This window comes from Argentina anserina, chromosome 7 (genome assembly GCF_933775445.1).
Source record: "Argentina anserina chromosome 7, drPotAnse1.1, whole genome shotgun sequence".
Taxonomy (NCBI): domain Eukaryota; kingdom Viridiplantae; phylum Streptophyta; class Magnoliopsida; order Rosales; family Rosaceae; genus Argentina; species Argentina anserina.
This window is the reverse complement of record NC_065878.1, coordinates 19,002,482-19,030,178: the sequence shown is the minus strand read 5'-3', so window position 1 is coordinate 19,030,178 and position 27,697 is coordinate 19,002,482. Positions and strand designations below refer to the sequence as shown.

Here is a 27,697-nt window from a genome sequence, read left to right as displayed (position 1 = left end):
ACTCATATCTCACCATAATATTGATATCCAATGGTTGATATATCTAAATTTCATTTCTTCATCATAGTTGATTTGTAAATACATACACTTACGTATAATATGTGAAATTAGTTATACTACTTTAGCATATATGTTGTGACACATTGTGATTTATGTGACTAAAATTGTCATAATAAAATTTCGACCGTTGGATGTGACTATATCAGTGAAATATGGTTATGTTTAAAAATTTACCTACTTTCGTCAATACTTGGGTTTCGATCACGAGACAACCACTTTGTAGCTTACTACCTCCAAAAGAATAGATGTGTTTCCCAGTAATAAATGTATCACCAGTTTTATATGGGTGAACATGGTGCATTATTCTAAGAGTGTGGTAATTTTTTGAAGAAATTTTAAAGTATTCGAACTATTTTTTAAGATTCTCGTAAGATTTTCAAAACCTTGTAAAATAAAATACAAAAGATTCCACGGGGCGTATTTCCAGCCTCACAAAATATTTTTCAATGATTTCATTACTTAAAAAGAATAACAAAAATAACTCTGGTGCCCTAGAAAGTTTTTCAAAAACATTTCACCTTGTTAAATTATGGTTTTTCAAAATGGGAATTCAAAATGACCTACAAGTTCAAAAAGGCTTTAAAATGGCTTTGGTGCCCAAAAGTCCCTTAAAATTGAGCCACGTGTAATATATATGGTCACATGTAACACATCTATATGTATCATTTGTTATATTTGAATATATAATTATATTTAAGGCAATGAACCTTTCGGAATTATTAATATATAGTCCAGGTATTGAAAAACATCTCAAAAATCACTACGCACTCATTTTGACATGTTATATTCGCCCGTGTAAAAAATTTTGTATACTTATCATTGCGTGATACAATTGCTCTTAAGGAGATATAAGTATACACAATGTGAATCGATTAGATCGAGACTCAAATGTTATTGAAAAAATTGTGAATTTTCTAATGTACTCATAGTTCACTGTTACTATGACATCTTACGATCATTATAACTATATTTAAATTCCTCAGTAAAGTTGGTTCGGTAACATATACACTTACATATAATATATGAACTAAGTTATACCACTTTAGTACACTTTGTGACATATTATGATTCATCTAACTAAATTTGAAAAAAAAATATAAATTCGACCGTTGGATTTGATCGAGAAAGTGAAATATAACTATGATTCAAAATTTGCTTATTTTCAATAACATCGAAATAATATTTACGCCTTGATCACGAGGTAGAATCTATGTATCATTTTATCTCCAAAACGGCAACTATAACCTATGGTGTTAAATACCTTATAATTTGTACATGGATAAATACAATGTTTTTTTTTTGAGAACGTGGTAGTTTTTAGTAAATTTTCTGAACAAATCAACTATTTTTTTAAGTTTATTTTTAAAATAGAATTTGAAAATTAATTTAAAGTTGAAAATTTACAGTTGGCGGTTTTCTGACCGCAGAACAATTAAAAGCAAAAAATAAAATACACAAATTATTAAACGTTGTCAAATGCCAAGAACAAGAAATAAAATAAAATAGGGTAGTAGGGACTATGGACAAGATGGTGACGAAGGGAAGAGACTTTTGCCATTTGGTGTAGGCTAGTTTTTAACCAGTTAGACTGTAATGTCCCTCATGGTCTCCTCCTACGTGGTTAAAATAATTTGTTACAAACCACTTTTTATTTACATGACTTAGATCTGTTAGGGTGTAAAACACACGCGCCGTTAAATGTGGTATCCGTGAACCTCCACCCAATGGAGGGAACTCAGGGAAGAACCTCCGTATAATTTCACCTTAACTTACCATCTAGTTCGTTCCATACGTTACGTGTGTACATCCATTTCTACTCGAGATTTAAAGCAAATAAAGAACCTTGTAAACATAAGAAATTGGGTTTAAAAAAGCAACAGAAGATTATATGTTTCACGTACTCCTTGGCTAAGGTCCCCGATTTATGATCATTTGCTTAGAAATAGATAACAGACTAGCTATAACCCCCCCGGGGGCGTACTGTTTCAAATGCGTCAAAATACTAACACTCTTTAGTCTATTTTGCAAAGGGGAGATTATTTACTCTTTGTTTAATCGTTTGAAAACAGACGGTAGATAAATTAAAATAATTCAAAATTGTTAATACGTACATAGCAATCAACTTGATTGAATCAACAAATAACCTAGCATGGATATACCATCCAAAACAAAAACAAACCTAGCATGGATAGCTATAGAGAGATTGAATAATTGTTGTAAAACCAAGAACAAATTAACCAATTAACTTCATGTTCGATTAACCCTGACATGAGTGGGTTTATGGGTAGTTGAAACTTCATATCGATTTGCATGCAATGCCTATGACAGAGTACTTCCATGGTTTATCTTATAATTGTAGCGTACAACTAAATTACCAAAAACTATTAATTGGAAAACTCTTATCTAGTCGTCAACTCAATCTCATTATGTGAAAGGACTATTCTAAAAACTGTAAATAAGTTCGAGTACAATCATTATGTAGGCCGATCAATGCTATTACCCGTATTCAATTCTTATAGTTATGAAACTTGTCTGTTAGATGAACATAACTCAGAAAAGTCTTGAATTTTTTTTTTATCACACGTAAACTGAGCTCACACTAATTCTATACACCAATTAGATCTACTGGTCGGTAATGTACCTCCATCCCTAAATATATAGTGTGATCAGTGTTCCTTGGCAACCGCTTGTTATGACTAGTGCAAAACAAATTCAAGGTACATTTGAGTTGACATTTGTCATCACGTACAATACCAACTTTCGACATCCATAATTTCAGTTTCTAATATAGCTAGAACATCATTCCTTGTAATTACGATATCCGAAACAAGAAATAGGCAATCTCCTCAAATTAAAGGATGATGGATTGCATAATAGTAAACAAATGTATGCCGCTACAGAAATCTAGCTTTAAATATTACTCATCTGTTAATAGTAATCATTTCCAATTCACCAATAACCTCCCAGAATTTTAGTGAAGCTCTTCAATCCATTATTCTACACTATAAATACTTCACCCCCGATTCTAATGATCAAATCCAATTCATATCTCTCTCATAAAGGAAAACAATGGTCACCAAGCTCATTATACCGATTCTTCTCCTCCAGCTCTCCACCACCGCTTTCAGCCAGAATGTTAGTTCTGTATGTGGTTTTCCCTCCCCCTCGCTCTCTTTTACTTCAATCATCTTCTTTATACTAACTTGGCTTTCTATATGACTTAGGCCTTCAAATATTATTGCGTTGCGAAAGTAGGAACCAGCGACCAAGTTTTATCAGCAAACATAGACTATGCGTGTAACCAGGCCAACGTAAATTGCCAGGACGTACGACCAGGAGGTGCTTGTTTTAACAACGATCTCAGAACCCGGGCATCGTTCGCAATGAACGCTTTTTACAACCTTTACCGCTCAATAGGCGGCACCTGCGATTTCTCTGGTTCCGGACAAATCATTAACTCTGACCCAAGTGCGTGAACAGCTTCATCACAATCTTCTTATTCTCTCGATTTTTCCTATAAGATTTACGTACTGAGGCTCAGTTTTGGTTTCTTATTTTCAGGCAACGGTCCATGCAAGTTTATTGCTAGTGATGGTGATAGTGGAAGTAAACCCGCACCATCTAATCCGTCGGGTGGTTTTGGCACACCAGTGGTGCGTAGTGAAAACACCAAACCCACACCTATGCCTAAAACGCCAAAACCTTCACCAGGAGATGGTCCAGGCCGCAAGTGGTGTGTAGCGAAACCTCATGCTGATACTGAGGCTTTGGAGAGAAACTTAGACTGGTTGTGTGGCATGGTAGAATGCCAAGCCATACAACCAGGTGGTGCTTGCTATGACGAATCTATCAGGTCCCAAGCATCCTTCGCTATGAACTCTTACTATCAGATGAAGGGTCGTAATGACTACATTTGTGAATTCTCTGGAACTGGACTCATCACCACTGTCGACCCAAGTACGTTAAAAGTGCCAACTTTCTTTCTTAATTTTCATGTTCTCTTTGGTTGCTCACTGTCACAATATCACCCTAAATAGAAAGATCTTCAGCAAAAACATATAAAAAAAATTCCAACTTCCAGTGGAGAAACAAAATACAAGTTTCGACTTTACTAATTTCAGGTTTTTTCATTTTTGTTTATTTCTTTTCTCAGGCCATGGTCCGTGTCGCTACCTTTTCTAAGCGTACGTGCATGAGACAAGGAGATCATTTTGAGCATTTGCTAGCTTCTTTTGTACATGTTTGTTCAACTTATGGTAAGTAGGAATCAAACTAGCTAGGACAGAGCTATATATGGATCAGGATCGGAGACGGAGTAGTGAACTTTCCTGTATACGTAGTTGCTAAAAATAAACTTTTGTAAATGAAGACAGATAGAAAATATATTTGGCCCTAATGGTCTTCCCGTTTTTTTAAGCCACGGCTCATATACTTATTGCCTGTAATTCTCATGTAAAATAGTTATGGGATTGGCTCGAAGAGATAACTGAAATTATCAATTAATTGTGTTTTAATTAGTCAATTTTAGAGTACTGAATACAATGATACATGGTGGTCATCAAATATTGGAGCTATGGGTTCGATAGATCAAAAAAACTAAATACAAAGATACATGTATATATGCTAGCTAGTTAAACCTATCTGGCTATCCCTAAGCTTGTTGAGTCGGAGTATGTAAAGGACTCTGGGAGTGCCAGACCCGCAAGTTCAATAATTAAGCGCTCTATCAATATTTCCAGTTAGATCGAGTACTCTATCACATACTAGATCATTGATCGATCACCTACATAAACATACACGTACACTCAATCGTAGGACAGATTAAACCGTAGGTCACGCTATAGTAATTTCTTGAACATCCTCGGTGTTTGAAACTACTGTATTCTTTGAAAGAAACGATGGCATAGGAAGCGAACTTGGAGGCGGGGAGGTAATAGAGGTGCACGACCCGGCATAGAACCAGTGTCCTTGAACGTTCTTTGGTGAAAGGCGATTTTCTTTAGGAGTGGGTGTTGGCTGATGCTGTGCTGCGGGTTCGATCAATTTCTCGCCGCAGCGCTTGAGGATTTTGACCTGACCGTAGATCAGCTGGTTATTGGCCACAGTTGGTTTCTGGACAGCGGAGCTGGCCGGTGGAGAGCTGCTGTTATGTAACCGGCCTCGCTTTCGCTGCTTTTGACAGTTAGGCTGAGCACGGATGGCCTGGTTAGAGTTAAGGCTATTCGGCTTATGGTTATCAGGCTTACTCCTAGGGCTAGAATTGGGTTTAGGTTCATATTTCAACAAAGGAGGGAGTGATGCTTTTCGTGAGGTTAAAGAGTTACTGAGGCAATTTTGCGGAATGAGAACTTGAACAGCCATCTCCGATCACAGAATATAGAAACCTGAATTGCAGAAAATGAAGGGGGTGGAGGTACTTTCCTTTCTTGAAAAACAAAGAAAGGAAATATTTGGAGAAGAATGAGAAGAATTCTTGTTTTGGATCCACCAATGGGGGCTGGGGATTATATAAGAAACCGATCAAAATACTAGATATGTAACTCACTCTCCTAAGTGGAGTCGGATTAGAAGTTTGGTCCGATTAATTATAGCTTTTTTATTTGTATTCTTCAGTAAAAATTGATTTTTAAGAGTTTCTATTCGTACCTCTAAAATCGGCACTTCGACCTCTTTGGTAAGTAGACCTTCAATTCACTTTAACAAACAACTAAAATGCTATTTAGACCTCCCCAATTTTTCCAAAATACCCATAGTCCAATAAAAATCTATTTTTTTACATTAGAAATTTATTTAATTGACTCAAACCAATTATAATTATATCAGTCTCTCAAGCTTGAACAAAATCATAGTACAATTAGCAAATAAAATTTATCTACAGTTCATAACAATGAAATGCATTCAGACGGGTGGATCATAATAAACTAGAAAAATAAAAAAGTAAATAAAAATAAACATCTACAAAGTGAGAACAATATTTATGCTAGGATGCAGGTGAGTTATTGAAAATGATGATATGATCGTTTAGCTAGATGAAAGCCGTTTGAAATTATTATTATAAGAAAAAATTTGAGAAAACATATGTATAGTGTTGAAATATTTGTGTTTTTTGTTTATTTTTATACTCGTCCGTAATAGTAATTTCGTATCCGTTGACAAAATCAACATTAATTTTAAAAAATATCGAGTTCTAAATACTATTTTAAAAAGTATGAATATAAGCTCCCAAGAGATAGAAAACTTAAAGACCCAGCGACTACAAGTCAGAGTGTTTAGAGAAAACGAATGAGTACTGAACATAACCTCAAGGTGCAGGTATACACGTACTTTGCAAAAAAGAAGAAGAAGTTTGATTTGGGTGAATAGCACACTAAATTAAGACTCATTAGTCTTCTATTGGAATTCGGCCTTGCTATTTGGGTGTATGGAACATGTACGTACATGAACGGAAGTATCGGTTGCTGCAATGGGTAAGTAAAATTTACTCCTTGATCTTATACATGGAATTATAGAAGTATCGGCTACTTGCTGCAATGGGTAACAATTTCTTGACCTAGAAGTCTAGAACCAATCGCCAAACGTACTATTACATGCAACAATCTATGGGGTAACTTATATTTCTATGGCTATAGTAGTTAATTATCAATGAACGAAAAAAAAATAGAACAAATCTTTACAGTTAATTTAGTAAATATTTACAATCGATCATCAAATGACATTCATATTCTCATAACTTCAGAAGTACTGAGGCTACTCTTATCCATTATTTCTAACTATAGATACTTCCGATCCTCTGTAATATGCATCTCAGAAAACAATAGTTTCTTACCACTTTCCACTCCAAAATGAAACCATGGGTTGTGCTGATATTTTATTAAGGCTATTGGTTTTACACCTCAGGGCCTAGAATAAGTTTCGTGTATAACTATATATATATATATATATATATATATATCCGTTTATGAACCATTAGATTCTTAGATGAACAACTATAGTATTTGAATTAGGTACGCGAATGTATACATGTAGCACTGAAGGGTTTGGAAGAGAGATAATCTCCATTAGGAGCCCAATTATTCGTTAATCCAACTCCTCATCCGACCTCCAATTAGGCATTGGAGGGTAGGAAGAATATTATGTTATGCAAAAAATATAGTTATACTACTATATAAAGCCAACATCCTCGAAAAATCACCAAAATGTATTTTGATTAAAATATTATTTTTATTAAATACAATTACACAAAATGATTATGTGTTATAAAAATAGATGTAATCACAAATAAAATCTATTTTTTTTCATTGTGTAACTTATGCGATAAATTAACACGTGCATCACACAGATACAAGTCTAGTATACATTAATACATACATATGAGTTTTTGTAGATATATATATACAACCCTTATTGACTGCGGAGGTCCGTACAACTATTTTGGTGCAGATTTCTATTTTTACACCACTTTTGGATTGAATTTTCTCATATCTACCGTTTAGTATCTAGATAATATTGTGTAGATCATCTATGTAAAATTTCAGCCAATTTGGTGATCGTTAAGTCCCTTAAAATTGTGTTTTTCGGTTAAAAACATGAACGGTTTATGTTTAACATAATTTAGTCCGTCATTTGTTTTTTCGATTTTGATGATTTACGATCACCAAATTGGCTGAAATTTTGCGTAGATGATCTACACAATATTATCTAAATATTAGACGCTGGAAATGAAAAAATTCAAATAAAAAATAATTTAAAAATGAAAATTCGCACAAAAACCATTAATCCGAACCTCTCTATTTGAGAAAAGATATATATACCCTTTTTGTCTAGCTAGCCGAACTGTGTAATTTGTCTCAATTCGCACTCGGCTTTCTTCTGCGTGAAACCGCGTAAGACACTCATACGCAGCTCTCTAGTGGTTACCAGATAAAAAGGAGCAATGTGGGCAATCCCAGCATCACACGCTTTTACAAAGAGAGATTGATACAACATCATCGTGCCATTCGTGCCAACCCAAGCAAACACGGACCACACGGTGGCTACTAAATTATTCGTGGCCGATTTAGTGTCAGAGACATATGGTCATATTCACACCAACACACGTCTCAGAAGCAATAATATAAAGAAGCACTGCGCACTTTGAAGCTGGGAGAATCTGATACCAAAGCAATCACATAGAACATCCAAAGGGCGGCTCTTGTTCTCGACTGGGAAAAACGTTTTCTAAATTCCTCGCAGACACGTGGGTCTTTATATATTAACACAAATATTGCTTTGTTGATAATTAGTGGTTACTCATGAAACTAATTATGTAGTTTATAGACACTGACCGATCCAATTCACCAATTTTGTAATTCAATGAATTCTGTATGATATTGTTCTTGTGACAATGGTGTTTAACATACATAGTTTGTGAGGGTGTGCATTTGTTACCGAAATTATGGTACTGCAACGTATTGCACCAGTTTAAACCGAATAACGGAACATTATGTTGACTAAATTATGATTGTGAAAATACCAAACCGCTTATAAATAAATTGGATTAGTATTACACATTTTCCAAACCGGATAAAACCAAACCACACCGGTTTAAAATAAATAATTTTTTAATTATATATTTAACAATAACATGATAATATAGTAATACATCAATACACTAATAGTAACAAAAACTTATCTTTAAGTTTCTAAGCCGTAAGATTACCAAGATCTATTCTAAATTGACTAAATTATATCTCTTTTTACCAATTCATTTTTTTTCTCTCCTTTATTTTTATCTCGTAGTATATTTCAAGACTTAATGAACATTATTATTCAAAAATTTGTGTCTTCAAAACGTGATTAGTATTTTAGTTTATATATTATTTAGAGACTTGATGGCTTTGATTTATCAATTTGATATATGGAAACAAATGGTTTATTCGAAACCGCACTGAAATTGCATTGGAAATGTGGTTTACCGGATAAATGGTTTGACTAAACGGAATACAGGATCTGGTTTGCAAAATAATCAAACCGTTTAAAGTGAGTTATTAGATTTTACCTCCAACTTGCACCGCACCGTACACACCCCAAATAGTTCGTTAAAAACCGTCTTATGTCATAATATTATACATATAGAAAGTATAATGTGAAACGGTCTCAAAAGAAATTTATTCTATCTTTTTAGGGGCCTTTATTAGCTACGATCAATTCTCTCAATTAAGCCCTAATTCTTCATCAACCCTTCAAGCACCCTATCAAGTTTATGAAATCGAGATGATAGTTTAAGAGATTCCACAGTTAATTAGCTAATCTTCTCTTCCATGTCTCTAATAATCTCCACCAACTTCAATCACTCTTAATTCTCTTCAATTATAAAGTAATTGCATAATCTTTTCTTGGCCTTGGCCGGTTTACTTTATGCTTCTTCAATACATTAACAATAGTAACGAGAGCTTTCATTATGTCTCCAATTAAGATTAAACTTTCCAGCCAGCTCCCTAAACTCTTTTCTGACTGAATCACGCCTCTCGCTCTCTCTCTCTCTCTCTCATGAATTATAGAAGGCAAAACGGCTAGTTTTGTCCCCAAGCGAATCCCAAGATGAGTTGGCGTTTTTATAATTACCCATGTTGCCAAAATGCTACGTTAACTCCTTCCAAAATCTTACCCAGATCGATTAATTCCCTACCAAGTACCAACGATTTGATCTGAAATATTTACCCTATTTTTATCCGATGCAGACGTTTTGATCTGTTGACAGTTACCAAAACCTGAAGTAGAGAAACTACCGTAATAAAAGGATAGAGTTTCTGATAGGGGTAAAAACAAACAGAATTGAGCTGTAATTAGAAATTAACCACAAATTATGTTGGCCCTTTCCTCACTATATTAACCAGAAGAGTCGCATTCCAATCCTCACAACCTCAGAAAAAAAAAAACAATGGCAGCAGCCACCAAGCTCGTCCTCTCCCTTCTCTTCTTCCAGCTCACCACCACCGCCTACTCCATCGGCGTCAACTACGGCACCCTCGCAGACAACCTCCCTCCTCCTGCCCAGGTCGCCAACTTCATCAAGACCCAAACCATCATTGACTCCGTCAAGATCTTCGACGTTAACCCGGACATCATCAAGGCCTTCGCCAACACCGGTATCTCCTTAACCATCACCATCCCCAACGGCGAGATCCCCGGCCTCACGTCACTTGATGGCGCCAGGCGTTATATCGATCAGCACATCAAACCCTTCCACCCTGCTACTAAGTTCAAGTACATTCTCATGGGCAACGAAATCCTTCACTGGGGAGACGCTGCTCAGAAAAACGGACTAGTCCCCGCAATGAGGATGCTCTACGCCGCTTTAGTTCAAGCGGGTATGAGAGACATTAAGGTCTCCACCCCACACTCCCTCGGTATCATGCTCTCGTCTGAACCGGCAAGCGCCGGCCGCTTCAGACCCGAAGTGATCCCGATATTGCTTGACCAGCTCAAGTTCTGCCGAGAGACCAAGTCCCCCTTCATTTTCAACCCCTACCCCTACTTCGGCTGGTCGCCTGAGAAGGAGAACTTCGCTTTGTTCAGGCCAAACAAGGGCATTCTCGACCAGTACACCAAGAAAATGTACACCAACATGTTCGACAACTTGATGGATGCCGTGTACTCCGCTTGCAAGGCCCTCGGGTTCACCGACGTCGAGTTCGTTGCCGCCGAGACCGGCTGGCCTTCGGCTTGTGAGTACCCGGTATGCTCGGTCCAGAACGCCGTGGACTACAACGGCAACTTGATCAAGCACGTGAACTCCGGTAAGGGAACTCCCCTGATGCCTAACAGGAAGTTCGAGACTTACATCTTCGCTTTGTTCAATGAGAACCAGAAGCCCGGCCCCTCCGCCGAGAAGAACTGGGGGCTGTTCAGGCCCGACTTTTCTCCGGTTTACAATGCCGGTGTTTTGCGCAACCAACAGGTTAGCCGCTAGTTTTTATTTTCACCTTTTTACCATTGCTCTGTTTCTTTTGGTTTGTCTTCATTGTTAGATTTGCTGAATCTCGTGCTTTTAGAAAAGTTAAATAATTAGGGCACATGGGTTTCACTGTAACATATAATGTATTAGATTCTTCCAGACCCTACCAAAATGTGCCGACACCCAATTTTACTGGCTGGGGCATAAAGATGAATTTTGGGCCGTGGGCTTAATTGGGCTTTGTTGTGTTATTCAGGGAGGTGCATTGCCTGGAACAACTGGACCAGCTCAACCAGTTAACCCAGTCAAACCAGGAAAGGGAGGAAAACCAGCTACACCTGCTGCTGCTGGAGGCAAGAAGTGGTGTGTGGCAAAACCTGGGGCAAGTGCTCCGGCTTTGCAGGCAAACATTGATTACGTGTGTGGCAAGGGAGTGGACTGCAAGCCAGTTCAACCAGGTGGTGTTTGCGCCTCCGAGGGTATTGTTGGTAAGGCGTCTTACCTGATGAATGCTTTCTATCAGGCCAATGGCCGCAACAACTTCAATTGCGACTTCTCTGGAAGTGGGCTAATCACCAACGTGAACCCCAGCCACGGGGCTTGTGTATACAATGCTTGAAGAAGCCAAGATGATCAGAGAAAGAAGATCCGCTGGTTTTGAAATAGTAGTAATTACTTTTTTCTTTTACAAATTTTGTGGGGAAGTACTGTGTTGAACTGACTATGCTGCCATTGCTAATTTGCTATGACTTACTGTACAAGATGATTGAACAAGGACTGATTAATGAAAGCACTTCCATAATTTCATCACTTTGCAACTAAAAGTTGGCAAACGCATCATAATTTTTGAGCTGACACTTCCGAATTTACAAGTCCAATTCCATAAATTATTATCTAGCTAATAGTATTAGGAACATAATGCAAACTTACTATGGAAGCAGAACATGAACTACTCTCATGATCTGATATTATGCAAGTTTTAACATTATTAGATTTGCATACCAAAAATGTTTCACTACAGTACTTCTAGTGCGAGAGATATCACATCATCTTAGATATCTGAATTCTGGAACAATCAAAAGCTCCGTGGCTGGGATCAAGGCAATGAGTCGATGACAGTGAAGTAGGTGCAGTTTATACTTTGTTATCATCCTAAAGCTAAAGAATCAGTTAGCTGGTAATAACTAACAAGATTGTATAAGGAAAATAAGTAGATATTGAGATGTCAGTTAGCCCAAAGTCTATGATAAGAAATTAAGAAGAGATAAGAACACCAAAACTGTTCACTTGCACACAATATACTTATGATTGATTCATTGAAGACGGTGTATACCGTGTACGCTTAAAAAGCTTCTTGGGCCTCTTGGCCAAGTCTCTATCAAACTTAATCAAGTATTCTACTACAAATTGATGATGGATAGTCGTGTGTAGCAGCTAGCTGGTACTTATGGGTTCCAACTTCTTGGAGCTGAGAACCTCTACAATTCAACAACATACTCTTATACAGTATATGAGAATGATAGTCTTTTATTATTGCCATCAATTTGATGGTAACGATAATCGGCTAGAATCCTTTCCTCTCTGCTTTATCCCAGCTCCTTCTCACTTCTCCATCTCATCTCAAAAATTATTTTGTGAAAAGAAAAGGTAAAAAACCAATCAAATAAAAAATCACAGTCATCCATTAGACCGTTATCAAGTAAAGAAGGTGCGAAACTGCGAATACTTGGCAACAAAGATATCTAATTGCTAATAACTTAACTTACAGTTTGGTTAGTTTAATTTTGTCTTCTTTACATGCATAGGAAGATCCTTTAAGGTGATCGATGGTATTGTAAATGTAAAGAGAACAAAGAAATTAAGTAATTCAGTTAATAATTAGAGATCTATTTCCTGTTAATCTGTTTTATACTCATATCAGTTATATGTCTTCCTCTGATTTACTCTATACAGCAGGCTGTTCTGAGTTTATCTACTTACTGCTCTATACAACCACACTCAGGTTTCTTGATGCAGAACATTGACAGAGACTCCCATTCATTTTATGTTGTTATACACATGATGTACTTGCATTGCTATAATGCTATCTCTTTATATATAACTTCAGAAGCCTCTCAAATTTTAATAGGCCCCTCTTCCCCCCTCTTCCAGTAGTTATTGCTTTTAGTTGGGCCTCTCAGGACCCCTCTACCATATGTTTCCCATGAATTGATTAAACACAGAGGCTGGCTTTAGAAGGAAACTACTTTAAATGTGGAAGAAGACTTTTGGGTTGTCATAACTCACAAGATTCATTTTATATGAGGGTATGATGCAACCATACCTTATCTCCACATCCAACATTAGTTTTATAAAGCATGTTAAATGGTCTCTTCTATCTTAAAAACTCATAGGAGAGATTAATCAACTGGTATACACTTCTTTCTGTTAAGTCGTCTCGATCAAATTCAGATCTTTTCCTCTCCTGTACCAAAGTCATATAACCTAAGTAGCACGGACACGGACACGGACACGGACACGAGTATCCGTATTGGACACGATTCGATACGTAGACACGACATATAAATTTTTTTGGACACGGACACATGGTGGACACGTTAATTAAATATTATTTTTAATATATATATTTATTAAAAAAATTAATTTATAAATTTGAAAGTATTTAGAATTTTAGATGTATATATATGTCAAAGTGTGCATTAAATGATGAAAACATAACTTGTTAGAATGATTAAGGACTTGATAAGTACATTCGATAACCAAAGTTCGAATCCCACCACAAGCATTCTTATTTTTATCACGAGTTACTCTCCTTATATATATATATATTAAAGTGTGCATAAATATAACAAAAACTGAATCTGTAGGAATGGTTGAGGAGTTGTTGAGTTCCTTAGATGACCAAGGTTTGAATCTCACCATAAACACTTTCACTTTTATTATGAGTTGGTGCGTGTTGGATTCAAATACTCGCGTGTCCGAACTGTGTCCAAAATCAGTTCGCGTGTCCGAGCGTGTCCGTGTCCGTGTCGGTACGGATACGCAATATGGTGTCCATAGCACGTGTACGTGCTTCATAGCATATAACACAAGGGGGACAGTGGCTTAGTAGAGCCCTACTATGTTATTAATGATTTTCCACAAATTTGTTTACCAATCTATCTACATCTTACACTCACTATATAATTTTCCGCGTTAGATAGCTATTGCGTCTATGATAAGAAACAAACTCATATGAGGTTTTAAGTTCAAATTCGTATGTTTGTTTCCATAGAAAAGGTGCTAGCTTACCATGTTTTTTGTCCCTACCCTCACTGTTCAAGCTTTTGAACCATGATAGTTAGTTAACAGCCTAACAGCATTCATAATTAGCCAAATTAGTACATGTAATTAGGCTTTTGATGAATGAACTTGAACAAATGGGGGTAATTATGATTGGAGGGTTCTCCAAAGTGGTCCCAAAACCTCTGTCATTGAGCTTATGCACCAAACTTAGAGAGTTTAGTTAAATTATCATTTGTAAACCCAAATCTTTCTAGTTTGCACATGCTTATGTTTGTGAATTCTGATAAAATTGAAACAGATATACTTCGCTCAGCCTTCTAAGAATAATGTATATAGATATGGTTGGTGTCTCACCAAAATCCTTACCATCTATGGTGGTTAGCCAAATCATATCTTAAAGGCCCAACACAATTTTAATTTTGCCATGATCTGTAAGCAATTGTTCACATAAAATGATAAGTAATATAGTTTGAGGATACATACATTCTCCAATTGGTACATCACAGTGCTCATACATATATGGTAATATACAGATCAGGAGATGGAGGAAAGGGCAACATCATCAACTACTTCATTCATTAGTCTCTTGTACAACCACTGAAGTGACTGAACAAATATATATGTTACTTGAATTCAAGAGTAGAGGGGTGTATCAGAAAAGAAATATGGTTGGAACATATAATTTCTTTTATAAACTTAATCTGGAATCTTCATTAATAGAGGATTATCAAGTATGTTTTTTTATGGCTAACCCACCTTTTCTACTCTAATCCATCATTAGAAAAATAAAGCAGACAATACAATACCATCAAAAGCTCTACATTGGTTTATTATCACACACAAAATCACAACCCACCAAGCAACCACCAAAACCAGTCAATCCCACACACCATGGGAGAAAAAGAAGAGAACAAGAACAAGAACAAGAAGCAAAAACTCAAACACCAAAATCCCAAAGATGATCAAACCACCACTAAACCAGCATCAGATTTCTCCTTCAAGTCAAGCTCCGACGTAAAGGGTCTCCGATTTGGCGGCCAATTCATAGTAAAGTCCTTCACTATCCGCCGTGCAAGGCCGTTTGAGCTTCTACAACTCCTCTCAGTCACACCAAACATCAAAGAAAACAACAACAAGAAGCTGCCTTTTCCTTCCACCACAGCTTTCCTGCCCACGAACTTCACCATTCTAGCACACCATGCTTGGCACACCCTCACACTAGGCCTAGGCACCAAGAAGTCCAAAGTAGTACTCTTTGTTTTTGAAAATGAGGCCATGAAAGCCGCCGTGGACCGTGTTTGGCCGCCGGAAATTCCACTCGGGGAAGTGAACAAGAAGCTTATCAGAGGGTTCAGTGGCTGTGAGATGGCCAGGTTTAAGTTCAGGAAAGGGTGCATTACTTTTTATGTATATGCAGTTAGGCAAATTGGGAAGTTGGGTTTTTCAAATGCTGATGATCTTAGGACAATTCTACAGTCTGTAGTGGCTCTTCAAGATTTCTTGGATCACACTGCTATGCTTGCCATGCCTAACCAGAGAAGCATCAACTTTCAACAACCTCCTACAGCCATGGCTCACTAGAAAGAAAGTTTTAATCTTTGATCACCTCGTTCAATATCAACATCATCATCATCTTCTGCTAGGCCTTTTATTTGTTAATTGGGTTGTTGACTTTTTTTTTTTTAAATATATCTTGTCATTATAATGGGGGAATTGGTTTATTTGTTGAAGAATATCTTGGTTTAAATTGCATATCTCGGAATCTAAAAATGTGTACTTTTACTTAGTATGAATAATTTTTTCGCAATTCTATCAGCGAGGAATTGAGCTTCCCTATATGGCTATGTTCAGCTCTCTGCTCATTTCTGCAGAAATGACACATGCTGCTTCTGCGCAATTCAGTAAGTGCCTGACAAACTTTGCCAGAGTTTTTGCAACATTGTTCATGAACTTCATTATATAAATCTGCTTGTACTTGAGATTCACATTAAAAAAAACCCCTCTTTTAATGTACTATAGGGAAGAACTTCTGCATTAAAAGTGATATTATTCTGTACTGCACTTCTATAAGTTAACAAGTCCAGAATGGGGAGGAATCTGCATGAACATCAGTACCTTATTTGCTTATATTATGTATATGGTTAATACTGTCACTGTTATTTAGTACATTGTTCAAAGATTTAACCCCCGTGAATCACACACACATTGAAGCCACAACCTGCTCATTGGTTTAGACCCAAGGTCTACTATTAGTTTATTTGCATATGACATGTTATAATGGATTCAGACCCAAAAAAAAAAAAAAGACATTATAATGGCAGAATTGTTTAGAAGGTTTCTGCAAAAATTAAAAAACTTTAACCGTATTATGGAACTATCAACTATGGATGTGAATGTGATGAGTCATGAGGATGCATACATGGTTAGTGAAATGTCTATTTGGCATGATGGAAAAAGCAGAGACTGGGGCAGGACTAGTAGTCATGAAAGGGGAAGGGCCATTTTTCTTCCAAAAAGCTTTCTGGTCCAGGAAAGTGATGGGGAAAATAGAAAACCCAGGTCTTTATATTAAGCTGTGGAATTGATTTTCAATTCCTGTAGCTTTAATCATAGCCATGGCCGGAGATGAAGGCCCATCACCAACTACTTTTTCCTTCGAAAAGAATCATGGACTTATCTGTCTTCAACTTTGAGTAATGCGAAGTTGAGTACTGAATCAGGAAATTAGATAGCAGACTGCTTTATGTTATGTATACAAGTACCAGAAATTCTACAATTCTCCGGCATATCACATTGACGATGCCGATGAACTCTAATCTAACGATGAGAAAATCCGGTTTTGATAGAAGTTTTCTATAAAATACAAATCATGTACATGAGTGGGAGTAATAAGTACTAGATACATTTTTGTGAGAATCATAATGAGTATAGAACATGGCGGTTCCACCGTAAGATATCATGGTGTGAATGGTGTCACATGCAATCAGTCATCTACAGAAGGAAGAGTACCAAGTTCTAAATTCTTGGTAGGTGCTGTCTGCTGCTAAGCAAAGACTCACAAATGGTTGGATTTCCTCATATTGGTAGATCTCAACCTGAAGTGATATGAGGTACAAGTTATAACAACTATACAAACACCAAAATGGGATGGACAAACAAGAAGGAAAGATTGTCATTAACCAAAGTGCCCGCCCTCTAGTACTAATGGTCCAGTTAATAATGGGAATTGGGGACACCACCAACTTTTGGGGCTTCTCTGCCAAATCCTAGATCAGATTTCTAGCTTAACACAGAGAACATGGAATCCACTGTAATAGTACTTCACATTCAAACCAGATAAGTAATTTGAGTACACCCAAGTGGGATTCTCATGTCAAGTTGCAACAACACTGTTACGATCTGAATGGCTCTATACTCTATAGCATCTAGTTTCAAGCAGTGTAAGAGTTTGGCTGGGTATGGTGAACTTTTTTCGCTCGAAACTTGATACTCTTACAAATCTTAACCACTGCAGTCGAGTTGTGTTACAAACTCAACAGGAACAAGTAAAAAAAGAAACGCCCACCGAGGGGCTCGAACCCTCGACCACAAGGTTAAGAGCCTTGCGCTCTACCAACTGAGCTAGACGGGCTTATTGACCAATAAAACCAAATGATCATACTAATAGTAGTTCCTATGTAACAGAATAAATGAGTCAGCTGGTTCAAGACTCCTTGTATCTCAGGAAGAAGAAAGAAGGAGCAAAACCCATCGTCGTCTCCTCAGAGAAATTATGGAGATCGTAATCGTATGGACGATGGTGGAGCTCCTACTAGCCTTCATTCTCATCGTAGCCCTAGCTTTCATCTCTGTAGTCTTCTTCGAAGCTCATCGCCGCCGTCACAACAACGCGTACACTTCCCCCTCCCCGAATCTCTCTTTCGTCTTTTGATTCTTCTCTATAACACCTTGTTTCTGACACGCCTCATTGTCTTTCAGGCACGTCGAAGCTCCGGCGATCTTCAAAGACCCCAAGTCGTTGAAACAGGTAGCTCTAGATTACTGTAATTCTTGTTTATTTACTGTTAAAGATTGTATTTTTTAGTTACTGGAAATTAGGGTTTGTTTGTAGTGGTTAATCAGGAATTGGATTAAGGATCATGTGAATTTTGGTGTTGTAGTGTGAGTCAACATGACTGCGTTGAATGTTTGGTTTTGATGTGGGAGCAATTTTGTTGTTTTAGGTTGAATGTCCCTCGATTTACGATCCTGCGGAGAAGTATCTGTCTTTGATTATTCCTGCATTCAATGAAGAGCTCAGGCTTCCATTGGCGCTTGAGGAGACAATGAAGTAAGTTGAAGAACACAACTATTTGCATTTCGGTTTTGTACTGTTGGAATTAGGTTTGATGAGACAGTAAAACTGGAGAAAGATACATTTTTTTAAAAATCTGTTTCTGTTTGTGTTTTAATGCGCGGTATAGCTGTATGCTTGTGATGCAAGATTTCTTCGCGGATCATGGTTTTAGTTATGCTGTTGTTTCATTGTTGATCTAATGTGTGATGTCTTTGATTGAGTAGTATCATGGTAGGAGGCTAGAAGGATGACCGTGGACTGTTTTTTGAGTTTGTTTGCTAGAGTTTGAGTTGGCTTGTGGAATCTGTGATGCAGATAATTAATGATTGCACCATTTTCATTTGTTGTTCAACGTGGATGAGTGCTTGCTAGAGCCTTCATAATTATATTTATTTTCTTTGCTCTGTAGTTATCTACAACAACGTGCAGCCAAGGATAAATCATTTTCCTATGAGGTACCCTCCTTGAATCTTTCATTCAAAGATCTTCAGAATTTTCTTGGACAGATGTGATTTATATTCCCTCCCATATATCCTTCAGTTCTTTAATTTTCTTAAATGAATGTTGGAGCAAGGTTTTCCTTTATCTAGCACCCTAGCTTGTAGAAAGAAGGCGTGTTGAGTGAGAATCTTTGCAAGAAATTGCCTTGATAGTACCTCCATCAAGTTCTTAGAATTTAGATATCATAGTTACTAGTGGGAAAAACTTAACGAGCTAGTTTGGGCCTGTTTTGTCCTGGAGCTTCTTTCTTTCGCTTATGGAAATATTCATTTCGGACAGGTGCTTATTGTTGATGATGGTAGTGTTGACGGGACTAAAAGAGTAGCATTTGAATTTGTAAAGAAATACACTGTAGACAATGTGAGGTTTATTGCTCTTGGAAGAAATCATGGAAAGGGGGAAGCTATTAGAAAAGTGAGTCTAATCTAAACCAGTCTCTGACTCTTTGTTATATGTTTACTCGTGATATTGAACTGTTATTTTTTTCCTTATGGAATGACAATAATTAATTGAAGCTTTTTACTTCTGTGAAAGCATTGTAAAACAGGGAATACTTCATTCAAGGGGTGAACTACTTCTAATGCTGGATGCAGATGGAGCAACAAAGGTTAATGATGTAGAAAAACTTGAAAAACAGGTTTGTCTCTGCTGTAATCAAATGAAATGCCACTTGCATAATTTTCCAATCCTTTATCATATCTTGTGGAAATGCTAATGAAGCTTCTTTTTCTTATTCCAGATTCATGCAGAATTTATGTGTGGGGACTCACCTGCTAGTAATTCAAATTCTAAAATATCTGATATCCCAATTGCTGCATTTGGTTCCCGTGCTCATCTCGAGGAGAAGGCCTTGGCTTCAGTTAGTTCTGCTCACTGCTATATTTGCACTCTTGTTATCTTTACATGTCTTTAGTTATATTCATTTCATGTTTTCAGAGGAAGTGGTACCGCAATTTCTTAATGAAAGGTTTCCATCTTGTGGTTCTTCTGGCTGCTGGTCCTGGAATTCGTGATACTCAGGTATTTTCTTAGTCTTTTCCTTGCATTATTTCTTCTTCCAGCTTGGAAATTGCTCGTGGTCACTACGGTTCCTCTTTTCAATAAACAGTGAACTGAATCTTGATAAAGTTACTAATATATAATGCTGACATAGAATCCTTCATGCATCGCAGTGTGGTTTTAAGTTGTTCACTAGGTCTGCTGCAAGGAAACTTTTCACTAATATCCGTTTGAAGAGGTGACTACTCTTTAGATAGCTGAACCTTTTGTTTTCGTCTCTTAGATGCAACTACACTTAAATTTTCATTTGCAACAGTTTTTCTGTGTTGTCTCATGACCCGTATATAAAGTTCTTCTGTGCATCTCTGAGATAGTACTCTTTTATTGGGGACTGATGAGATTTCAATTGTCTGCAGGTGGTGCTTTGATGTAGAATTGGTTTTCCTATGCAAACGGTTTCATATTCCTGTGGGTGAGATATCTGTGAACTGGTCTGAAATTCCTGGGTCAAAGGTGAACCCATTAAGCATCCCAAATATGCTTTGGGAGCTTGTGCTGATGTCTGTTGGATATAGAAGTGGTATGTGGAGAATTTCCAGCTGATTGCGTAATTCAAGTCAAACTTGTTCAGAAGCATTGCCATCTTCCTGGCATCTATACGTCAGCAGTAGAAATCAGATATCTCCTTTAATACAGCCTCATGGCCTCTGGTTCTTTTGCTCCCGAGGCTTTCACAGAGATCAACTATAGAGTTTTATACTTTGATTCGGGATGCCATTATCTAACAGTGAGATTTTAGTGATGTAAAATCAATATGGGGCTGCTGTTTTCTTCCTCTAATCACACATTCTAAAGTTTAGCTCCCATCCCTTTTAAGAATCCTTGATAAAATTTATGCATTTCGGACATTATGAAATACGTTCCCACCAAAAGCATATATGTGCAACTCCATCACAATCTCATATGATGGATATGGAACTAGTTGTTGCAATGGAGTGCGCAACCAAATCCAGTCTCTATCACCCTTTTCAGTCTTTGCCTTGCTATTAGTTTGTGAACAACAGATAAAAGAACCATAGTTACCTCCAGCTTTGACTACATGGCATGTCCTGGGAGTAACTATTGTATATGGCATCACTTTAATTCTAATATTCGGAATTTTATAGAACATTCATCTCAACCGACTGTAAGCAGCAACTCTACACAAAAAGCGAGAAACCTAATGCAAAATGTTTATGTTCCAAATTTTTTCTTTTTGATAGGAAATTTATGTTTCAAAATTAGAACTCCTAATTTGTAATCAATTTGTTTTCCATGTAGAATAAAGTACTTGTTAGTTTTTACACTATATATTCAAAGAAAAACATAAAATCGTTTGTCCTCAGCCTCAGTTACTCATACCTGCTACAATAAGGGGTTTTACACAGAATGACAACTCGAATTGCTCCCGGAGTCGGAGCCAACTTGCTCGGTCAACATTCCGCCGAGAGAAACCAAGACGCCACTGTTCACGTCGGCAATCTCGATCCTAGGGTTAGTGAAGAGTTGCTCTGGGAGCTGTTTTTTCAAGCTGGCCCTGTTGTTCATGTTTATCTTCCCAAGGATAGGGTGACAAACCAGCTTTAAGGATACGGATTCTTCGAACTCCGAAGCGAAGAGGATGCTGAGTACGCAATCAAGGTGCTTAACATGAGCAAGCTTTATGGAAAGCCGATTCGTGTAAATAAGAATTCCCAAAGATAAAAGGAGCTTGGACGTAGGCGCAAACCTTTTCGTCGGAAATCTTGATCCTGATGTGGATGAAAAACTTCGCAACGATACGTTCAGTGCATTTGGAGTCATAGTTACAAGCCCGAAGATAATGAGAGATCCTGAAACTGGAAACTCCCGCTGTTTCGGCTTCGTTAGCTATGATTCTTTTGAGGCATCTGATGTAGCTATAGTGTCACACCCACGAATTTCGAATGATAAAAATTCGAATTCGAAGTCATGAAAACTCTAAAACAATCTCAATAAATCGAAATCATCTTATAGTCATAGCGTATCGTTACTGAGTTCATAATACATCTCAGTCGAATTGATTATTACAAAACCAATTTATAATTCAAGCATTATATCAAATGGAAATGTAAAATTCTCTCAATACTCACCACAAAACAAAATAAAGACACTTCGAAATCTTCAGAGTAGCCCTCCAATTCTGTTAATCCACACCTGCAGAACTATCTCATACACCATCGAATAAGTGCACCGAGATTGTAAACATAAACCCGGTAAGCTTTGCAGCTCGTATGAGTAAAACAACAGTATAAAACGCATAGTAATACAAGAGTAAAATAATGAAAATATTTAATTATAAATGCACTCATGAGTCACAGGACGACCTATCTCGATGTCCAATAATATCTGAGAATATAAGTGCTCATGAAAAATTGGGCAACCCATATGTTTACCCGATTACATTTATAATACGGGTACTCATGAGATCCAGGTACTCATCCGTTACCCCTCATACAGTACGCCGTCGCGCATTGGGCAACCCATCTGTTACCCAATATCCCAAAATATGGGTACTCATAAGCATGTAACTCATATGTTACCCCTCATGCAGTACACCGGCAGATAAACTAGAGCTCTAACTGAATCGTAACTGTCACCCGACCAATGCTAGGTTCTGATATGCCAACACGTCCGAAGACAAAAAACGTTTAACATAATTCAAGTTAAAACCACGTACAATATAATCCTCACAAGTTATTGTACAGAAACCAAGCGACTCATGCTCAAATAAAATAAATATCAATGCTATAAATAAACTCATATGGAAATAGAAATATGACAGTATATAATATAGCAACCTATATATATATGTATCGATTTTTACCATTTATACACAACCCACTATATCATATACATATCATAGTTCGATCTTTTAAAATAAAGCGTAATTATGAATCACTGCCAAAGGTAAACTCGTCATAGTGAGATTTACTCACCTTATTTTCCTTAGCGTAATTTCCACAATACCGAAAGCAAATCCTTCACTTGTTTAGTCGATCACCTAGATAGGATAAAAGTGATTAGAAACGGTACGTAAAACCTCAAATGCCGAATCAGTAATATTGTTACTGATCAGCAAATTATGGTGTTTACGTAATTATTGTTCATGCACGTACTATTTACGTATTATTTTTCTTGTATGTATTGTTTACGTATTATTGTTCATGTATGTATTGTTTACGTATTACTATTCCAGTAAATATTAATCAGTGATTTACTTTTTCAGAAAATCACTGTACATAAATTACTTTTTACATTTACTATATAGAATTACTTTTTTACAATTACTGTACAAAAATTACTTTTACAATTACCGTACATAAATCAATTGTTTACAAAATTTACTGTTCGAAATCACTGTTCACGCGCGTCCAGTGTCAGCGCGTGGGGCCCACATGCCACTTCAAAATCAGCGCGTAGCTCGCCTAACGCCGCCCAAAACTCTTCCTTTTCTTCCCCTCCACCCTTCCATGGCCTAAGGATGTCTCTAGCCCCTCTCAATCTCCCTCACGGGCCACCCTAGGGCGGCGGTACGAACCTCTCCTCCTCCTCCTTCGAAACTCCTCAAATCGCTACAATTTAACCCAAAATCAAACTCAACAATCAATTTAAACAAATCCTTACCTAGATTGGACCTTAGAACCACCGGAAAGTCACCGGAGAAGCTTGAACTTAGGCGGCGGTTGAAATCGAGCAGGGGCGAGGCGGTGGGGCTAATCGAGCTCCAATCTTCTAGCAGGTGGCACCAGGGGCGAGAATCGGTGGCAAGATGCTATCCCCCAAGAGCTTGCGTTGCCAGAGTTAGGCGGCGATGAGTTGTAGAAGCTTGAATTGTCGGAGGAGCTTTGACGCGGCGAACGACAACGTGTAACGTCCAAGGATGGAAACTGGAGGCAGTGCGGTGCCTTTGGAGTCAGCGGTGAGGGCCACGGTGGCCGGTGAGGTGAGATCGCCGGAGGCGATTTTTTGAGAGAGAGAGAGAGAGAGTCTCGGGGTCAAGGGGTGTGGCTGCGGGGGAGAGAGAGAGAGAGAGAGAGAGAGAGAGAGAAAATGAGGGTTTCCGTTTTTGGAAACCCTACCTTCTAAAAATTCATTTTTATGCTTTTTTCTAAAATCGGAAACTAACTTTTGTCACTAATAACTTTCACATACGACGTCAGATTAGAATGCATGACATGTCCACGAAATCGTATGAACGAGCTCTACAACTTCCGTGAAGGAAGTTTTCGAAAACGAGCAACGGAGTAAATCGACTCTCGCGTCACGGAAACTTAATGTTTTTCAAATTTAAATTTCAGTAGATAGTTCCGTTTTCGATTTGACATCGTCGTGATGCGAAAAAAATGCGATTTATTAAATTTTCTAAGTTTAATAATTTCTAAGAATTAATACAATTTGAACCCAAAAATCGGGTTATTACAGCTATGGAGGCCATGCATGGCCAGTATCTATGCAATCGTCAGATAACAGTGACATATGCATATAAGAAAGACACTAAAGAGCGCCATGGTACTCCGCCCGGCAGAGAGAGTTTTGGCTGCTACCAACCCTAGCTCAAAGAACCAAAAGAGCCAGCCTCACACACTGTTTGCTATGGGACTCCAACAGTTCCCAAAGGTGCTCAGGCCAATAGCGCCACAGGTGGTCCAGTTCCGGCGCCTCCACGCCCCTATGCCAATGGTGGAGTTGGTCCTGGTGTGATTCCCACCCCGCAAGCTATGGCCTTCCCGCCAATGCAGATGGGTTTACAACCAACTTGGCAAGGTCAGACTCAACAACCAATGATGCCTCCACTGCCAATGCAGCAGTTCGGACATGCTCCGCCGAATATGCCTCCACCACCAATGCAGCAGTTCGGAGTTGCTCCCTGGAATATGCCACCACCTCCTCCACAGGCCGCTTCAGCTCCTCCACGGTCTCTTCCACCTCCTATGGCTATGGGAAATCAACAGTAGATGTGGCAACGACCGCCTAAAAGTGCCAACTGTTATATATGCTTATGCTATGGAAAAATCTAATGAATAGTTTGGTGAAGAATCTATGAAGCATGAGTTTGATAAATCGTAGATTTATTTGGTCCTTGGAGTTTGCTTTGTACTTTCTGTGTGCGCTGATCTCATATTTTATAAATACTGAAAGATTTGAAACTATCCTCTGATGAATTTATATTATTCCTTGGGTGATGAACTGACGATGATCCTTCTCATCAAAAGAATTTAAAACTGATGATGATCCTTGATTAATTTTGTTTTGTTTGCTCGCTAAACTCAGTATTCTTTGTCGCAGCTTCTCCATATGACTTCGAGACCGGTCTCATGCATTGCAATTTTTGTTGTGATAATTTGTTATAAGAGATATGATTATCGGGATCCAACAGAAAAGTTTTCATAGAGCTAATGAATGCTTAAGCTATGTCGACAATCCAAAATCTATTCTTTCTTCTCCTTCTTGACAGAACTAACAAGAAATCAAGTTCAGTTTTAGAGATTTCTCACAACCTATCCTTATGGGCGATTAAAGGAACATAAAAAAAAGGTGTAGTTATATATGGAAATGATGTAATTAATTCCCTTGGATATGGTCAAAATTTGCAATGAAATGAGTAATTCAACAAAAACAATGTTGATGACAAAGAAGCTATAAGAGCATACCTTAGTTTATGATTTGATGTCACCATCCTCTTCTCAAGGTCAAAACTAAGAATTTATTCCTTTTGTTCTCTGCTTTGATGAAGGCACATTACAAGTATCCTTATGCTGTACGTCAGTACGTGGTGATTCTTGAACTGTAGGATACATGGGGGGCGTACGTAGGTGGGAAGGAGAAAGGAGGGGACATGGTGCGTAAACTTTTTGTGTCAATAAGCTCCATCAAATATCTGTCCTGACATAAATTAGTTAGTAGGAGTCGTATGTATTCTAAGTTTCTAACATACCAATTAGTACGTATTGTTCTATCAAATGCTCTCTTTAGTATTTACTATACAAATTAAAGGTGGTGACGTGAAGATACTGCTCACACAAAGACATTGCCAAAATTAGCTTTCAGCATTATGTTGGCACCATAAATTAAACCCAAGTTCTATCACTAGCATATTACGTACGACTATTTGACAAAATAATGAACGTGCGAGGGTATACATGGCACGCGGGCATACCGGCATCAAAGCCCTCAGTATACGTAGAATGGTCTTAGTGGGTTAAAAGTATTCTTAGTGGTCCTAATTCTTATCATTACAAATGCATAGTCATATTTAGGAGTAGTTGGTGTTTGTTAATTGGTAATGGAGTAGTTACATTTCTTACGTAGACAAGGTTCATAACCAAATCCATAGCAAAATTTTATCAGCCTAGAGGGACAGAAACATTCCCTGCATGATGGTCAATGTTCAGAACAGAAACAGAAACATGAGCAGTCCTTTGTTCTATGAACTGAAGAAGCAAGCCTCTTCCTTCTTGAAAGAGAAGATCAAAACCGCACGCCTGGCGCTGACTGATGTAACACCTGCAGAGATGTAAGTTATCTGTACATATGATCATATCGATACGTTCGTCAATTCATCTGATGTTAATAATTTTTTCTGGATGATAATTTACAGAATGACAGAGGAAACTACAAATGAAAGTTCATGGCCACCAGACACACGTACCATTGGGGTAATATCTAGAGCTGCCTTCGAGGTTGATGATTACTGGAGAATTGTGGAGATTCTGCATAGGAGGTTTATAATTTCTGTGCTCATGCTGTAATCTGATTCATCTTTTTAGCCAACAATTTTAGAATAAGATTCACTTTCTGTCACTTGAGAATTTTTGTTTTAAGTTCAGGTTGTTGAACTTTGATAGAAAGAACTGGCGAGGCTCTTACAAAGCTCTAATTGTATTGGAATACCTTCTAAGTCATGGACCACTGAGACTTGCTGAGGAATTTGACGATGATATTGATGTTATCAAGCAGATAGGAAGGTTTCAGCATATTGATGATAAAGGGTTAGCACATTAGTAATCTTGATTCACATAATTCAATTTGATTGTCATGTGATCGATGTTGTCAAATTTCTTTCTGATAAAGAAAACATCTATGAAGTGTGGAGTGGTGTACGTGCAGGTTTGATTGGGGCTTGAGTGTGAGGAAGTTATCTGATAGAGTACTGAAGCTTGTTGGAGACACTGTATTTCTCAAAGAAGAGAGAGCCAGAGCTCGCCATCTAACTCGTGGAATACAAGGGTTCGGGAGCTTCAGTCAGAAGCATTCTTCTTCCACAGATTCAACCTCGAAGGAGCTCTCTGTTAAAGCATACGAGAGGTGTAACTCACACTACAGCATTCATCAGAGTAAGTTTCCCGACTTAAATGAGCATTTATTGGTAAACAACCCGGAATTGGTTATCAAGACAACATCTCAGCGAAGCCTGACATGAATCTCGACACAGTGCAAGAATGAACATCAGAAGGCAGAAGCACTTCTTAATTCTGAATAATAGAAATTTAAATCGACTAGTTTGCCACAGGCCGTTGTAA

The 27,697-nt window shown here is 37.7% G+C and overlaps 5 protein-coding genes, 1 non-coding gene and 1 pseudogene across 7 annotated transcripts; 5 read left to right on the top strand and 2 right to left on the bottom strand.

Moving 5' to 3' along the window:
* Positions 1-4,893: 4,893 nt before the first annotated feature.
* LOC126803732 (uncharacterized) lies at positions 4,894-5,421 on the bottom strand. The gene has a single exon (XM_050531481.1). The coding sequence runs from the start codon at positions 5,419-5,421 to the stop codon at positions 4,894-4,896; it is 528 nt and encodes a 175-aa protein (XP_050387438.1).
* Positions 5,422-9,957: 4,536 nt separating this feature from the next.
* LOC126802224 (glucan endo-1,3-beta-glucosidase-like) lies at positions 9,958-11,808 on the top strand. Its single transcript, XM_050529815.1, has 2 exons — positions 9,958-10,999; positions 11,253-11,808. The coding sequence occupies exons 1-2, from the start codon at positions 9,980-9,982 to the stop codon at positions 11,613-11,615; spliced, it is 1,383 nt and encodes a 460-aa protein (XP_050385772.1). The 5' UTR covers positions 9,958-9,979; the 3' UTR covers positions 11,616-11,808.
* A 3,349-nt stretch (positions 11,809-15,157) lies between these two features.
* Positions 15,158-16,173, top strand: LOC126803104 (uncharacterized). Its single transcript, XM_050530858.1, has one exon. It carries the CDS (start codon positions 15,173-15,175, stop codon positions 15,860-15,862), a length of 690 nt encoding a protein of 229 aa, XP_050386815.1. The 5' UTR covers positions 15,158-15,172; the 3' UTR covers positions 15,863-16,173.
* A 1,666-nt stretch (positions 16,174-17,839) lies between these two features.
* On the bottom strand, positions 17,840-17,912 carry TRNAK-CUU (transfer RNA lysine (anticodon CUU)). Its single transcript has one exon. It is a non-coding gene; the product is annotated as a tRNA-Lys (tRNA).
* A 94-nt stretch (positions 17,913-18,006) lies between these two features.
* On the top strand, positions 18,007-20,957 carry LOC126802190 (uncharacterized). 2 transcript variants are annotated; one of them, XM_050529771.1, is made up of 10 exons: positions 18,007-18,172; positions 18,260-18,308; positions 18,505-18,611; positions 19,027-19,072; positions 19,398-19,532; positions 19,666-19,755; positions 19,858-19,977; positions 20,055-20,138; positions 20,291-20,355; positions 20,534-20,957. In XM_050529771.1, the coding sequence occupies exons 1-10, from the start codon at positions 18,054-18,056 to the stop codon at positions 20,718-20,720; spliced, it is 1,002 nt and encodes a 333-aa protein (XP_050385728.1). In that variant the 5' UTR covers positions 18,007-18,053; the 3' UTR covers positions 20,721-20,957. The 2 variants fall into 2 exon arrangements, with proteins under 2 accessions (XP_050385728.1, XP_050385729.1); XM_050529772.1 differs by lacking the exon at positions 20,291-20,355 and having other exon boundaries at positions 20,534-20,684.
* Positions 20,958-21,545: 588 nt separating this feature from the next.
* On the top strand, positions 21,546-25,195 carry LOC126803731 (uncharacterized; annotated as a pseudogene).
* A 1,348-nt stretch (positions 25,196-26,543) lies between these two features.
* Positions 26,544-27,614, top strand: LOC126803139 (epsin-3-like). The gene is made up of 4 exons (XM_050530895.1): positions 26,544-26,691; positions 26,776-26,898; positions 27,005-27,166; positions 27,285-27,614. Exons 1-4 carry the CDS (start codon positions 26,552-26,554, stop codon positions 27,595-27,597), a joined length of 738 nt encoding a protein of 245 aa, XP_050386852.1. The 5' UTR covers positions 26,544-26,551; the 3' UTR covers positions 27,598-27,614.
* The last annotated feature ends 83 nt before the right edge of the window (positions 27,615-27,697 follow it).

What these genes read in the sequence shown, in the direction of transcription:
- LOC126802224 (XM_050529815.1), top strand. Translation starts at nt 9,980, where the DNA reads ATGGCAGCAGCCACCAAGCTCGTCCTCTCCCTTCTCTTCTTCCAGCTC. An exon ending in GTGTTTTGCGCAACCAACAG is followed by an intron (nt 11,000 to 11,252) that starts GTTAGCCGCTAG and finishes TGTGTTATTCAG; the next exon opens with GGAGGTGCATTGCCTGGAAC.
- LOC126803732 (XM_050531481.1), bottom strand. Translation starts at nt 5,421, where the DNA reads ATGGCTGTTCAAGTTCTCATTCCGCAAAATTGCCTCAGTAACTCTTTA.
- LOC126803104 (XM_050530858.1), top strand. Translation starts at nt 15,173, where the DNA reads ATGGGAGAAAAAGAAGAGAACAAGAACAAGAACAAGAAGCAAAAACTC.
- LOC126803139 (XM_050530895.1), top strand. Translation starts at nt 26,552, where the DNA reads ATGATGGTCAATGTTCAGAACAGAAACAGAAACATGAGCAGTCCTTTG. An exon ending in GATGTAACACCTGCAGAGAT is followed by an intron (nt 26,692 to 26,775) that starts GTAAGTTATCTG and finishes GATAATTTACAG; the next exon opens with AATGACAGAGGAAACTACAA. An exon ending in CAGCATATTGATGATAAAGG is followed by an intron (nt 27,167 to 27,284) that starts GTTAGCACATTA and finishes GTGTACGTGCAG; the next exon opens with GTTTGATTGGGGCTTGAGTG.
- LOC126802190 (XM_050529771.1), top strand. Translation starts at nt 18,054, where the DNA reads ATGGAGATCGTAATCGTATGGACGATGGTGGAGCTCCTACTAGCCTTC. An exon ending in ATAAATCATTTTCCTATGAG is followed by an intron (nt 19,073 to 19,397) that starts GTACCCTCCTTG and finishes CATTTCGGACAG; the next exon opens with GTGCTTATTGTTGATGATGG. An exon ending in ACTAATATCCGTTTGAAGAG is followed by an intron (nt 20,356 to 20,533) that starts GTGACTACTCTT and finishes AATTGTCTGCAG; the next exon opens with GTGGTGCTTTGATGTAGAAT.